Genomic DNA, 13,451 nt, shown 5'->3' with positions numbered 1-13,451 from the left:
TGACTTAAGGTTCGATATATAGATTAACGGAATAAAACTGAGAGCCAAAAATAATCTCTTATATTATAGTAATAGATTTTGGACAAGAGTGCCAAGACAATTCATGGGGAAAGAATAGTGTTTTCAACAGATGGTTCTGGAACAATTGGATATTCACATGTAAAATGATAAAGTTAGGCCAATAACTCACACTGTATACAAAAGAGTAATGTAAAATGGATCATAGACCTAAATCTAAGAGCTGAAACTATAAAACTCCTAGCAGAAAATAGAGGAGAAAATCTTTGTGTACTTAGATTAGGCAGTGATTTCTTCAATATGGCACCAAAAGCCCAAGCAGCATAGGAAAAATAGATTAATTGGGGTTAGTCAAAGTATATGTTTATGCATCAAAGGATACTGACAATATTGTGAAAAGATAACCAATAGAATGGAAGAAAATGTTTTGTAAGTCACGTATCTGTCTAAAGTCTTATATCCAGAATATATGAAGAACTTTTTTTTTATTGACATATAGTCAGTTATAATGTGTCAGTGTCTGGTGTCAGAATATATTAAAAAAAATTTAAAGCTCAACAATACAATGACAAATAATCCAATTAAAATATAGACAAAATATTTGAATAGCTATTTCTCTAAACAAAATATACAGATGATCGATAAGCATGTGAAAAGATACTCAACATTATTATTCATTAGAGAAATGTAAATCACAACCTCAATGGGATATCATTTTGCCCACAAGGATGGCAAGCATAAAAAAGATGGACAATAACAAACTGTTATAAATTGGTCAAATTAACACTTATTAAGTGGAGCCCAGGGTGCCTAATGGTGAGGTGCAGTTTGATAACAGACCACAAGAGGAATTGAAGTAGAAAAGTTTATTACTCACAGGTCCTGCAGGAAATGCCTCAAGGGATCACACTAGGAGGAGGTCAAGGCCCAGTGCAGACAGGGAGAAGCAGGACCTGGAGCACATGCCTTTATTAGGGTCTGTGGGTAGAGTGCTTTGGGGTTCCTAGACTAAGGCCAGATTGGTCAGTTCAAACCAAAAGATCTGGGTTTTTTGTGTTTTTTTTTTTTATGTTAATATCACATGTGTTGCTTTATTTATTTTCTATTCCCTTACTTTCAACCCTTGTGAATAATTTTATTCTAGATGCACCACTTTTACTCATAATAGAATTAGGATTTATTTATTTTTATTTTTTAAATTTATTTAATTTATTATATTATATTATATTATTTATTTATTTTTGAGATTTTTATCTTTTAATGAAGAATATAATAATTGTATTCATTATGGGCTCCTTCCCCTTTCTATTTTTTTAAACACTTTTTTATTGAGTTCTAATTATTTTACAATGTTGTGTCAAATTCCAGTGTAGAGCACAACTTTTCAGTTATACATGAACATGCATATATTCATTGTCACATTTTTTTTTTTTCGCTGTGGGCTACCACAAGACAAAAGATCTGGGTTTTGATAAGCCACATGGGGTCTCATTGAAGGGGCACATAAGGTTAGACTGGATCACAAGGGCTATTGGGGAAGTCATATCAGGAACTTATATTTGCTTGTGACTCTGCAAGCTGCTATCTAGGGCATTTGCTTATGTGAGGGAGCTAATGTCAGTTTAAGGTCACTACAGGCCTCTTGGCCAAAAAAAATGAATGCTGAGTCAGCAATACCATGGGCTTAGTAGCTAAACTCTCCGTACAAGTATTGTGAGCTCTTGGGACACTCATACATTGTTGTTAGAATGTAAAGTAGTGGACCTGCTTTGGAAGACAGTTTGGCTACTCTTTAAAAAGATAAACATTAGAATTATCATATGATTGATCATTGCCACCCCTAAGTGCATATGCAAGAGAAATGAGAATCTATACATCCACCCAAAAAAAACTTGGACATGACTATTCATAACAATATTACTCACAGTAGCAAAAAGATGGAAACAAACCGAATGTCCATGAAGTGATGAATGGTTAAGCAAAATGTACTATATTCATACAATGGAAATTTAATTGGGCAATAAAAAGAAATGAAGTACTGATACATGCTGTAAATGTGGATGGTGCTTGAAAACATTATGCCAAGTGAAAGAAGACAGAAAAAGTCACATATTATATGATTCCATTTATATAAAGTGTCCAGAATAGACAAATTTATAGAGATAGAAAGACTAGTAGTAACTTAGGGCTGGGGAGTAGATAGGGGTGATTTGGGTGTCACCACTAATGGGTATGGAGTTTCTTTTGATGGGAGATTAAAGTGTTCTTAAATTAGACTGTGATGATGTTTGTATAATGCTATGAATATACTGAAAAACATTGAATTGTATACTTTAAATGGGTGAGCTTTATGTGAATTAGGGGGAAGGGTATATATCTCAGTGGTAGAGTACATTCCTAGCACATATGAGGTTCCAGGTTCAATCTCCAGTACTTCCATCAAAGAAAATAGTTACCTCGCCTCCAAAAACTTAAAAAAAAAAAAGTGAATTACATCTCAATAAAACTATAAATAAAAAAGCAATACAGAATTTTTTTTTGTTTCTTTGAAGGGCAAGTTTTTAACCTCTATTTCTTAAAAAAAACAGTAACTTGTTTTCACACCACATTAACACTTTCAGATTACCAGTGTTCCTAGAGTTACATTAAAATTTTTTGTTAATATTTTGTTTCTATATTTCTCTATTATTGCTTCTCCGTTCTATGCACAGAAGGCAGAATATGATTTTACACTCGTGTTTCTTGTATTTTCTGCCTGTATTATTACCATGATTTTTTCCATATTTCCCTTTGTTCTCAATTTGTATTTAACACTGTTAGTTGTGTTTTCTAATTATGGAATAATACTTTTCAGTCGGCTGGAAGTGGTTATATATGCACAGTATTTTTATTTTAGAACTATTATGGACTGAGTGTTTTAATCGTCTCGTAGATTTTACTTTCCCTACTGGTATTGTAATGGCAGCAACAGAACCTATCGGCATGGAATATCTCGAGGTGCTGAAGCTCCTCTTCTTGACGACTTTGTCATGTCTTACCTTTTTGCTCAGGTATGATTATATTATCTTACTTGTGCATGTGTTAAATGATAAATACCTTGCTGTGTAGTGTATCTCTTGATCAGGAAAATACTTGTAAATTGGAAAATTGCCGTTATGTCTACATAGCAGGTGCAGAGAGGTAACAGAATTGAGTCTTTTATCACTAATTTTTAATCCCATGGTTTATGGATAATAGAATCTCTTTTATAAAGATTCCTAGAATTGGCCCTTTTGAATTTTATTTTTTTAGCTTTAGAACATTTTAAGGATTTCACAAAATTTAGACTGAGTTTACAACATGATTCACATAGATGTAAGTGGGAAGTAGGTAACTACTTAAAAAGTGAGCTACAATAATTTGTGTAGCCCCTCATAGGAGGGTGGCTGGATGTTGACCCAATCTGAGAGCTGTGTTCTAGGTATTTGTTTATTAATATTGTAAAATTTTGTGGTGTTGAACATTTTGTATTGCTTTCTTATCTATTATCTTGGTTTGAAGAGAAATACATTAGCGTGTTTGGGTAAAGATAGGTTCTTGATATCTCCAAGGTGTCAGATCAAGGAGTTCTAAATCAGACTTGCCAGTATCATGGGATATAACCTTGCAGATCCTCATAGTTCACATGTCTAAGATACCTAGTAGTTCAGTTTATGAGTAACAAATTGAAAAATGTTTCTCTTTTGCAATATGAGAGCAACCAACTTTTTTGTGTGTGTGGGGTAAAATATACTTAATAAAACTTACTATTTTAACCATTTCTAAGTGGACAAATGAGTGGCATTAAGTACATTTATATCATTGTGCAGCCCTTACCACTGTCAGTCTCCATAATATTTTTCATCTTCCTTAACTGATTAAAAAGTAACTCCTCATAAAAATAACTCCTTTAAAAATTAAAATAACATTAAAAAATAACTCCTCATTCCCTTTCTTCCTGACATCTGGCAGCCACATTTTTACTTTCAGTCTGTATGCATTTGCTTATTCCTGGTACCTCATAAAAGTTGAATTATGTAGTATTTACTCTTTGTGGCTGGCTTATTTCTCTTACCATAATGTCTTTAAGATTCATAACATGTTGTAGTGTGTGTCAGAATTTCCTTCCTTTCTAAGGCTGAATAATATTCCATTGTACATACTACATTTTGTTTATCCATTCATCTGTTGGTGGATAGTTGGATTGCTTCTATCTTTTGGCTCTTATGAGCAATGCTTCAGTGGTTCATTTATGATTTTGTGATTATAACTGTTTTCTTATTTTTCTGTCTTAGTGCAGATGAAATGTCTTGGTTAAATGTTAAAATGTTGACAGCTACCTAGATGAAAATCTACTCTTCTACAGTTTTATTTAAATGAAATTTTTGTTAATAGGCACTGTGATGTTTAGGAAGGCTAGCTTACAATAATTTGCTTTGACATTTGAGACTCTTGTTTCATTTGTAACTTTTCTCTAATGGGCATTTGGTTAATAGTGTTCCTAGCACTGCTCTCAATAATTTTTCATATATTTATTATATTTTGGGCATGAGTTCTACAGGATATTCTCATGAACAGAATTTATTATCCTCTGGTCCTGTATAGTATGTGGAACAAAGCAAACTATTAAAAATAATCTGCATAGCCATCAGTTGTTTTACTCTTTCTTAATCAGAATGACTTACTTGCCCATTTTCAAAAATTTGGTGAAGTATTTGCAATTGATGCTGTAAGAAAAGGTGTTTTAAGAAATTGATGCTTATAAGAAAATGGTTACCCATTGCTTCTAAGCTACCTCCATTCTGACCCCAACTTACTTTTCCAAGTTTTAACTCACACTATTCCCTTACATAAATTATCTGCCCCAACCAAACTAGTTTGCATCTCTGAACAGTCCTTGTGCTTTCTTTTTGTGCCATTTCTTCTATTTCCTCATCCTGTTTTGTGTTCATCAAAAATTTCATATTCAAACAATATATGAAATGATAAATTTTCTGTGAAACCTTCCCTGATTACCACAACTGAATATAATCTCAACTTCTTTAAAGTTCCTGAAGTGTCTGTTGTGTGGCACTCAGTATACAGTGTCTGGCATTATAATTTTTGCTTACTTGTTTCATTTCACTGCTACATTTTAGTCTCCTTGGATGCAGAAACCACATCTTATAGTTCTTTGTATCTAACACAGTCCTTAGTATAATACTTTGAACATATTTGGAACTCAGTATGTTTTTAATTAATTAATAATTAATTTAATTTAGGAAATTTGATGTAGAAGATACAGTTTGAAGTTATAAGCAGTGAAATTGATGTCAAAAAATACTCTGTAATTGGAAGCCAAATTTAAATCAGTTTCCATTTGCAAGGAACTTCTAAAATTTTAGGGTAAAATGTTTGAAAATCAAGGGATGAGTTGACGTTCTTTTTAAATGCATATGCTCTGGAAATTATAGATTAAAATACAGTGGTAGATTAAAATGTGATAGTGTAACTTATGAGATATTTTCTTCTAAATTTTTGTTTGTTTTTTTTACCTTAGTGGCGGCATGATTTTTTGCATGGATGGATAAAAGTACCTGTGACTCATGAAACACAGGAAGAATGTCTTGGGATGGCGGTATTAGATATGATGAGAATAGCTAAAGAAAAGGATCAAACTCCACTGGACATCTATAGCTCTATCAGGTAATTTCCTTCTGCAAATCCATATACATAAATATGAATGGTTGGAGTTTTTATATAATTTATTTGTATTTTCTGTGTTTTCCCATACTTTTTTTTTTAATTGAAAGATTCTTTAAATTCTATAGTGCTTTTACAATTTTCAAAGATTTCAAACACATGATTTCATATAATCCAATAATAACTGCTTTTCCCCCACCCATAAATTGCCCCTCCCTATTTCCTTCTCCATGCTGGTAACCACTAGTTTGTTCTTTATATCTGTGAGTCTGCTTTTTTGTTTGTTTTATTCACTACTTTATTGTATTTTTCAGATTCCACATCTAAGTAATAATATACAGTATTTGTCCTCTGTCTGAATTATTTCTCTAAGCATAATACCCTCTAGTCTATCTATGTTATTGCAAATGGCAAAATTTAATTCTTTTTTAATGACTGAGTAGTATTCCAGTGTGTATGTGTCTGTCTGTGGGTGTCTACCACATCTTTATCCATTCATCTGTTTTTTGTTTGTTTGTTTGTTTGTTTTTTTGGGGGGTATCCATTCATCTGTAGATGGACACTTGAGTTGCTTCCATACCTTGGCCATTGTAAATAATGCTGCTGTGAACATTGAGGTGCATATATCTTTTCAAATTATTGCTTTCATTTTTTCCAGATGTATATTCAGGAGTAGAATTGCTGGATCATATGGTGGTTCTATTTTCAGTTTTTTGTGAAACCTCCATACTGTTTTCCACAGTGGCTGTATCAATTTACATTCCCACCAACAGCGTACAGGAGTTCCCTTTTCTCTGCATTCTTGCCAGCATTAACAAATGCTGTGTTCTTTTGGATAATAGCCATTCTGATAGGCGTGAGGTGATATCTCATTGTGGTTTTGCTTTGCATTTTCATGATGATTGGCTACGTGGAACATCTTTTCATGTGCCTGTTGGCCATCTACATTTCCTCTTTGGAAAAATGTCTATTCAGTTCTTCTGCCCATTTTTTAATCTATTTATTTGTGTTGTGTGTGTGTGTGTGTGGCTGAGTTGTATGAGCTGTTTATGTATGTTGGATATTGATTTTTTTTTGGTTTAATTAAAAATATTCTTATTGAACTATAGTCAGTTTACAATGTTGTGTCAATTTCTGGTGTACGGCATAATATTTCAGTCATATGTACACATACATATATTTGTTTTCATATTCTTTTTCATTTTAGGTTACTGCAAGATACAGAGTATAGTTCCCTGTGCTATACAGAAGAAACTTGTTGTATTTTAAAACATTTTTTTTTTCTTTTAAAGAGGTACTGGGGATTGAACCCAGGACCTTGTGCATGCTAAATACACACTCTACCACTGAGCTATTCCCACCCCTTATTCTTTATCAGTCATATCATTTGCAAATATTTTCTCCCCATTTGGTAGGTTGTCTTTTTGTTTTGTCAATGCTTTCCTTTCTATGCGAAAGCTTTTAAGTTTAATTAGGTTCTGTTTGTTTTTGCTTTTATTTCCTTTGCTTTAGAAGACCGAAAATATTGCTGCAATTTATGTCAAAGAGTGTTCTGCCTATGTTTTCCTCTAGGAGTTTTATAGTATCCGCTCTCACATTTGGTCTTTAATTCACTTTAAGTTTATTTTTGTATACGGTGTTAGAGAGTGTTCTTATTTCATTGTTTTACATGTAGCTGTTCAGTTTTCCTAGCATCACTTATTGAAGAGATTGCCTTATCTCCATTGTATATGCTTACCTCCTTTGTTGTAGATTGACTATAAGTGTGTGGGATTATTTCTGGGCTTTCTAGTTCATGCCAGTACATACTGTTTTGATTACTGTAGCTTTGTGGTATGGTCTTAAGTTAGGGAGCATGATTTCTCCAGCTCTGTTCTCCTTTCTCATGATTGTTTGGCTATTCGGGATGTTTTGTGTTTACATAAGCATTTAAAAATTATTCTAGTTCTGTGAAAAATGCCAGTGGTATTTTGATAGGGATTTAATTGAGTCTATAGATTTCCTTGGGTCATGTGGTCATTTTAACAATATTAATTCTTCTAATCCAAGAATACGATATATCTTTCCCTATGTTTATGTCAAATTCAATTTTTTACTTTGGTATCTTATAGTATTTTTTGAATCAGTCTCCTAAAGCAAAGAAAATAAAAGCAAAATAAACAAATTCAGTTAAGAAGTTGATATTTTTAAAGTGCAGACAAACACTTCTTAGGATATTAACTTATTCATTCAATCATTCATTTATTCATTTGTTCATTATTTAACAGCTGTTTATTGAATACCTGCTATAGCAAGACCATAGTAGAACACAGTCGGGGATGAATATCTTAGATATCGTTAATAGAAACTAAAGGAATTGAGACGAACACAGTTGAAGAAAAGGAGTTGAAAGGAATAGAGAAGCTTTGAGCCACTGAAAATAAACTTTTAAATATGAAGCCATCTCTAGGCTTAAGCTATGGTGGAACACTTCTGCTTTGGAGACCATGATATTGTCCAGAGTCTTGGCACAATCTTTCTGTGTAGATTGTGGTTTCTTTGAGGTCAGCAATCATGCCATCTATTTATTTTTCTCCCTGAATTATGTCTAGTGTTCTAAAACCAGTGAATGTTTAGTTATTATATTTCTTTGATTATCTTTACCAGGATATAAATACGTCTGCAAAATTGTGTATCATTTTTTCTTTATTTTACTTTAAAATTTGTGTAAGTCTTAAACATTCATTATAAGATTCCAGGATGTTTTAAAACAGCTTTATTGAGGTATGATTCACATATCATATAGTTTACCCATTTTATTTGTACAATTCAATATTTTTAAATTATTGAATTGTAAAGGTTCTTTATGTATTCTGGATACAAGTCTCTATATGTAAATTACCATATATATGATTTGTAAATATTTTTCTTATTCTGTGGGATTTTTTCCCCATTTTCTTGGAACTGTCATTTGTAGCACCAGAGTTTACATTTGAAGTAATCTTCAAATGAAGATTACTGAATATAAATAAAGGTATCATGATATTTTAATATTAAATAGTTTATGCCAGTACTGAAGCAAAAACATGCCCGACTTACTTGCCTCTTAATGTAATTTAACTCACTGATGTTTCCTGAATTTTCATTAAATGCTCATTTCTGAGAAATAATCAAGAAACTCTACTCAGTGTTAAATTTTCAGAATTGATGGGAGAACAGATGAATGATTAGATCTTGGCAGCATGACATAAGCTGCTTTGTTCCTAGAAACATTCTAGAAACAATAGCGCGTGGATCTCTGATTAGTATAACTAAATACGTATTCTTTCCCAGACTTAAAAAAATGCATGTAAAATACATCTCTGGTGTCTGTGCCTGTGTGTTAGGTGCCTCTATGTATGTGAGCACATGCTTCTTTCTGTGTGTTCATCTCTACTTTTATATATGTGTTCGTGCATCTCTTTGTGTATGTATTAGTTATTTACTCTTTTTGCCAGTTCCTAATTGGACATTGTGGCTTAGGTGTCGAATTATAGAAGGTAAATGAAACGAGTAAGATTTTTCTGTTTTCATTCTTCATTTGCTCTTTAAAATCCTACGTTTGCCACAGGGTGGGAAGAAGAGAACTGGAGAATGGAAAGAATTTAAAGGAGACTCTGCTGAATTTGCAAATAATAGGCCAGGGCCAAGGTCACTTTCACAGCAACTGAGCTACATACCTCATATCACTAGATTCCCTTTCTAGACACCTAAGCAAATACTAGAGTTTCCATTGGCCTACTCCAGTTGTAATAATAAGAGGCAGGTTTCATTTTATGGTACAGAAAGTAGTATATAAGGCAAGGCTAAATTTCAGAGCCTTTTAGGGCCTCAATTTTAGGATACTTTAAAAATTCAATGTAAGAAAAGCATCAGCAAAAATGTTTTTATGCTTCAAGAGTTAACAACTTTGTCTCTTGGAAATTTTTAGTGTTTCTAACAAGTCTGATTCTGATACCATGACGCTGAAATGGATTCACCATATTCAAGCACCATTCACTCTATGTTATTCCCAAAGGATGTATGTCTGCTCTTTTATTCCAAGCATCAAAGGGGAAAGACTTGTATGTTGTTATCTTAAACTCCTCTTTTTATCTCCAGATAAACTTTCAAAGCATTAAATCAAGTAGCCATTGTTGTTTGCAAAAATTGTTTGCCAGATTTAATAAGGCTCTTGGTGTAACTAATGTTTTTGACAGAAGTAGATAAAGTAGGAATCATTTGCATTCTGATTGTATTTTTAAACTTTGTCATTATTTTTTTCCCTAAACTTACTGAGGCTCTCCTGTATGCTATCCATACTTTTATTAAATTTTATATATTTGTTTACTTGCAAATATATACTTGCCATGGAAAAGAAGAGAGTAGGACTTTTTAGATCTGAAAAATGAGTAGAATTTAATGGGTAGAGAGAGGTAAATGTTAGAGAATAGAGACTCATGGAAGAGGCCTTGTAGCAGAAGGGAGCATAGAAAGAATGAAGAGAGTCAGTATGGCTAGACTTCAAAGAGTTAGTAGGTGATGAGGCCGGGACTGGACCATGACCTTAGAGTCACGTTGATAAGTTTAAGAACACTAAGAAACTATGTAGAGTATTAAGCAAGGGTATAATTAGATTTGTGTTCTTAAAAGATCTCCACGACTCCAGTGTAGGAAACAAATCAGAGTGTTGGAAGAGCAAGTGGAAAGTGTGTTGACCAGAGAGTAAGGGCATTGCAGTAGTTCCTCCAGGAGATACAATTGAATGGGTTAGTAATGAGAAAAATGGGCAAATAGGAGAAACATTTAGAAGGTAAAATCAAGGAAATACGGTGATGGATTAAATAATGGGGGTTGAAGGAGAAGGTAGTGTAAAGAATGACTCTTGAGTTTCTGGGGATTACAAAAGTAGATGGACTGTGTGCTGTTTTTGAATCTACTCAGATAAGGAATGCTGTAAGAGGATCTTTTAGGGAGCACGTAAGGAGGAATCATGAGTTTGGTTTGACACATTGTTTGAGGTGCTTTAGAGACATCCATGTTAAATGGGTAGATTGACTTAACTGTGGAAGATACGGGTCTGGAGCTTAGAAGTCTGGGCTAGAGGTAGAGATATTAGTCATTTGCTTGTAGAGTATCTAGAGAGAAAGAAGGTATAGATAAGAAGAGAAGAGGACCCATAATTAAATCTTGAGGAACTCCAACAAAATCACCAGCTAAAGGGAAATGAACCTGTAAGGAAGACTGAGAAGTAGCCAAAGAGATGGGAATAAAATCAGGGAGCCTAAGGAGAGAGAATTTCAAGGAGAGAATGACCAACGGTGTTGGATGCTGCTGAAAATGACAAATAAAATGAATAACGAATTTAGTTTTAGCAACATGGAAGTTTTTCTTGATTAAGCAAGTGCGGTTTCTATGGAATGATGGAACAAAAGTCAGATTGGAGTGAGTTCAGGAGTAAAGAAAAAAATGGAAATGGCTCTATAAACCCTTTGAAAAAGAAGCCACATAGGCTGTAGCTGGAAGGAGATGAGGGAGGGAGAGACATTACATCGAAGATGGGGAGATTAGTATTTTTAAAACATGTGGATAGAAGAGAAATAATAAATAACTAACTCACCAGAGGGTGGATCTATGTTAGAGGAAGAGAGAGGGTAGAGGTAAGTACATGTTCAAGAAATGAATAGGTGGGAAGGAGGGGAGAATGAATGCAGATGTATGTAGGTTTGCTGGCAAGATATTGAGGCAGCTCTGCTTAGAGGATCTTTTTTCCCCTAGGAAAGAGATGAAGTAATTTGCTGAAAGTGAGGAGGGTTGTAGCTGGGGCTTAAAGCAGAAGAAAGGTAGGAAGTGTGAGGAAATTGGAGAAGGTTTGACATAATTGTGGGACTTGGGAAAATTAATTGAAAAGAGAAATATAAAAGTGATGGTAGTGATAAAAGCCTATTAAAATTAGTGATTATGAATTTATAATACAACCCATCTACCTTGTTAAATGACTTTCTCCAGCAGCTTTGGCTACTTGAGTACAAAACTGAGAGAGTTCCTTAAGGGTATTAGAGTAGGGAGGAAAGGGAGTAAGTAAGCAGTGGTGTACTGGTAAATGTTTAGCACTAGTTCTCAAAAAAAAAAAAAAAAGTGATTTGTTTGTGATTTTTGCTGGTATCCATGGTATAAGTGCCCTCGCCATGGTCAATTTCAAAGTATCAGCCTGACATCACTGAATGCAGAATTAGAAAGAGATGAGCAGTAACAAACCCTTCCGTCACTCCGATGTGATAGACATGAATAACTTCAAAAGTGTAGATGGTAGTAAAATGTAAAATAAAATTAAATATAAAATAATTATAGAATAATCCTTAACTTACAATGGTAATTTCTCAGCACTAGCCAGCTCCAGCACTCAAGTACAGTATAATATGCTGTGATACGTGATATTGTGATAAGTGGTATTATGGAATGGTGCACAGAATGCTATCAGACAAAGGGAGGAGCGTCTAATAGAGGTCCTGAAGGTTTCCTGGAATTGATATTTGGAGCTGAGACTTGCAGAATGAGTAAGAGCTAACCAGATAAGATGGGTGATGGGAAGAAGGATTAGCATATGTGAAGGCATGGAAATTTTAACATACTTGTACCTTCAAAACTAAAATGTTCTTCATTTGGCAGATATTTTAGCAGGAGAGAAATAAGTTACCTACTTTCTTTAGGATATTTTACATAGAGGTGGAAGTACAAAAGAGTTAAAACATTTCCAAATGGAATTGTTTTGATTGTGAAGGAATTTAGAAGTTATTGAAGCTGGCCTGAGAAAGTAATGTATACACAAGAAGTATGTTTGTCTAATGGCTATCAGTAGTATCTAACAAAATATAACAACTTCCAGAATTCAGATAAATTTTGGTGTATAGCATCATAGGAAATATATTTGGCAACACAGTGCCAAAAAATGGCATATAAGATAATAAGAGAAAATAAAATTTTAAAGGCTCCATTGTTAACTAGATTAAGTCTTTATTTCATTGGGGGAAGAAAATTAACGTCTATTCTAAAAATTTACAGTAACTCAGAATTGGTAAATACATTCACATCATCAGATAAAAACCCTTAAAATTTTATACTGTATGGATGGTGGGTGTGTCACCTTTATCCACTTGACCCCTCTGCCGACCAGTTACTTATTATGGAGAACGGTGGTAACTTCTCTTTCAGTTTTGTTTTGTTCCAATTTGTTTTGCTTGTGTGCTCTCTATCCCTAGCTACAAGACATTCTTACCAAAATGTGTCCGAGCAAAGATCCAGGACTATCATATTTTGACAAGGAAGCGAATAAGGTACAGATTTCGCCGATTTATTGAGCAGTTCAGCCATTGCAAAGCCACTGCCAGAAACTTGAAACTTAAGTATCTTATAAATCTGGAAACTCTTCAGTCTGCCTTCTACACAGAGCAATTTGAAGTAAAAGAACCTGGAAGAGGTCCTTCAGGTGAGGAGATTTTTGCAACCATTGTAATAACTGGAAACGGTGGAATTCAGTGGTCAAGAGGGAAACATAAAGAAAGTGAGACACTGACAGAACAGGTAATCCTCAATGATATGTTCTCATTCTTTGATAATTTAAGTAGAATGGCAATAGAAGCAAAGTAATTTTAGTCACTTGAAATATGGTCTTGCACTTCTCTACTGTTGATGAAAGTGGAAGTTTTTTTTTTTTAACATCATCAAGGTTATATCTG

The 13,451-nt window shown here is 33.7% G+C and overlaps 1 protein-coding gene across 1 annotated transcript in view; it reads left to right on the top strand.

Annotated features, from left to right (window-relative positions):
- The window catches only part of JAK2 (Janus kinase 2), an 87,758-nt gene that overhangs the window by 47,052 nt on the left and 27,255 nt on the right, over positions 1 to 13,451 (top strand). The window contains 3 exon segments of the mRNA XM_032477728.1: positions 2,951 to 3,068; positions 5,576 to 5,721; positions 12,975 to 13,296. Coding sequence (XP_032333619.1) covers positions 2,951 to 3,068; positions 5,576 to 5,721; positions 12,975 to 13,296 — 586 coding nt within the window.

Source organism: Camelus ferus, chromosome 4 (genome assembly GCF_009834535.1).
Source record: "Camelus ferus isolate YT-003-E chromosome 4, BCGSAC_Cfer_1.0, whole genome shotgun sequence".
Lineage (NCBI taxonomy): Eukaryota > Metazoa > Chordata > Mammalia > Artiodactyla > Camelidae > Camelus > Camelus ferus.
Note: the sequence above shows the minus strand (reverse complement) of the source record. Positions and strands in the feature narration are given on the sequence as shown.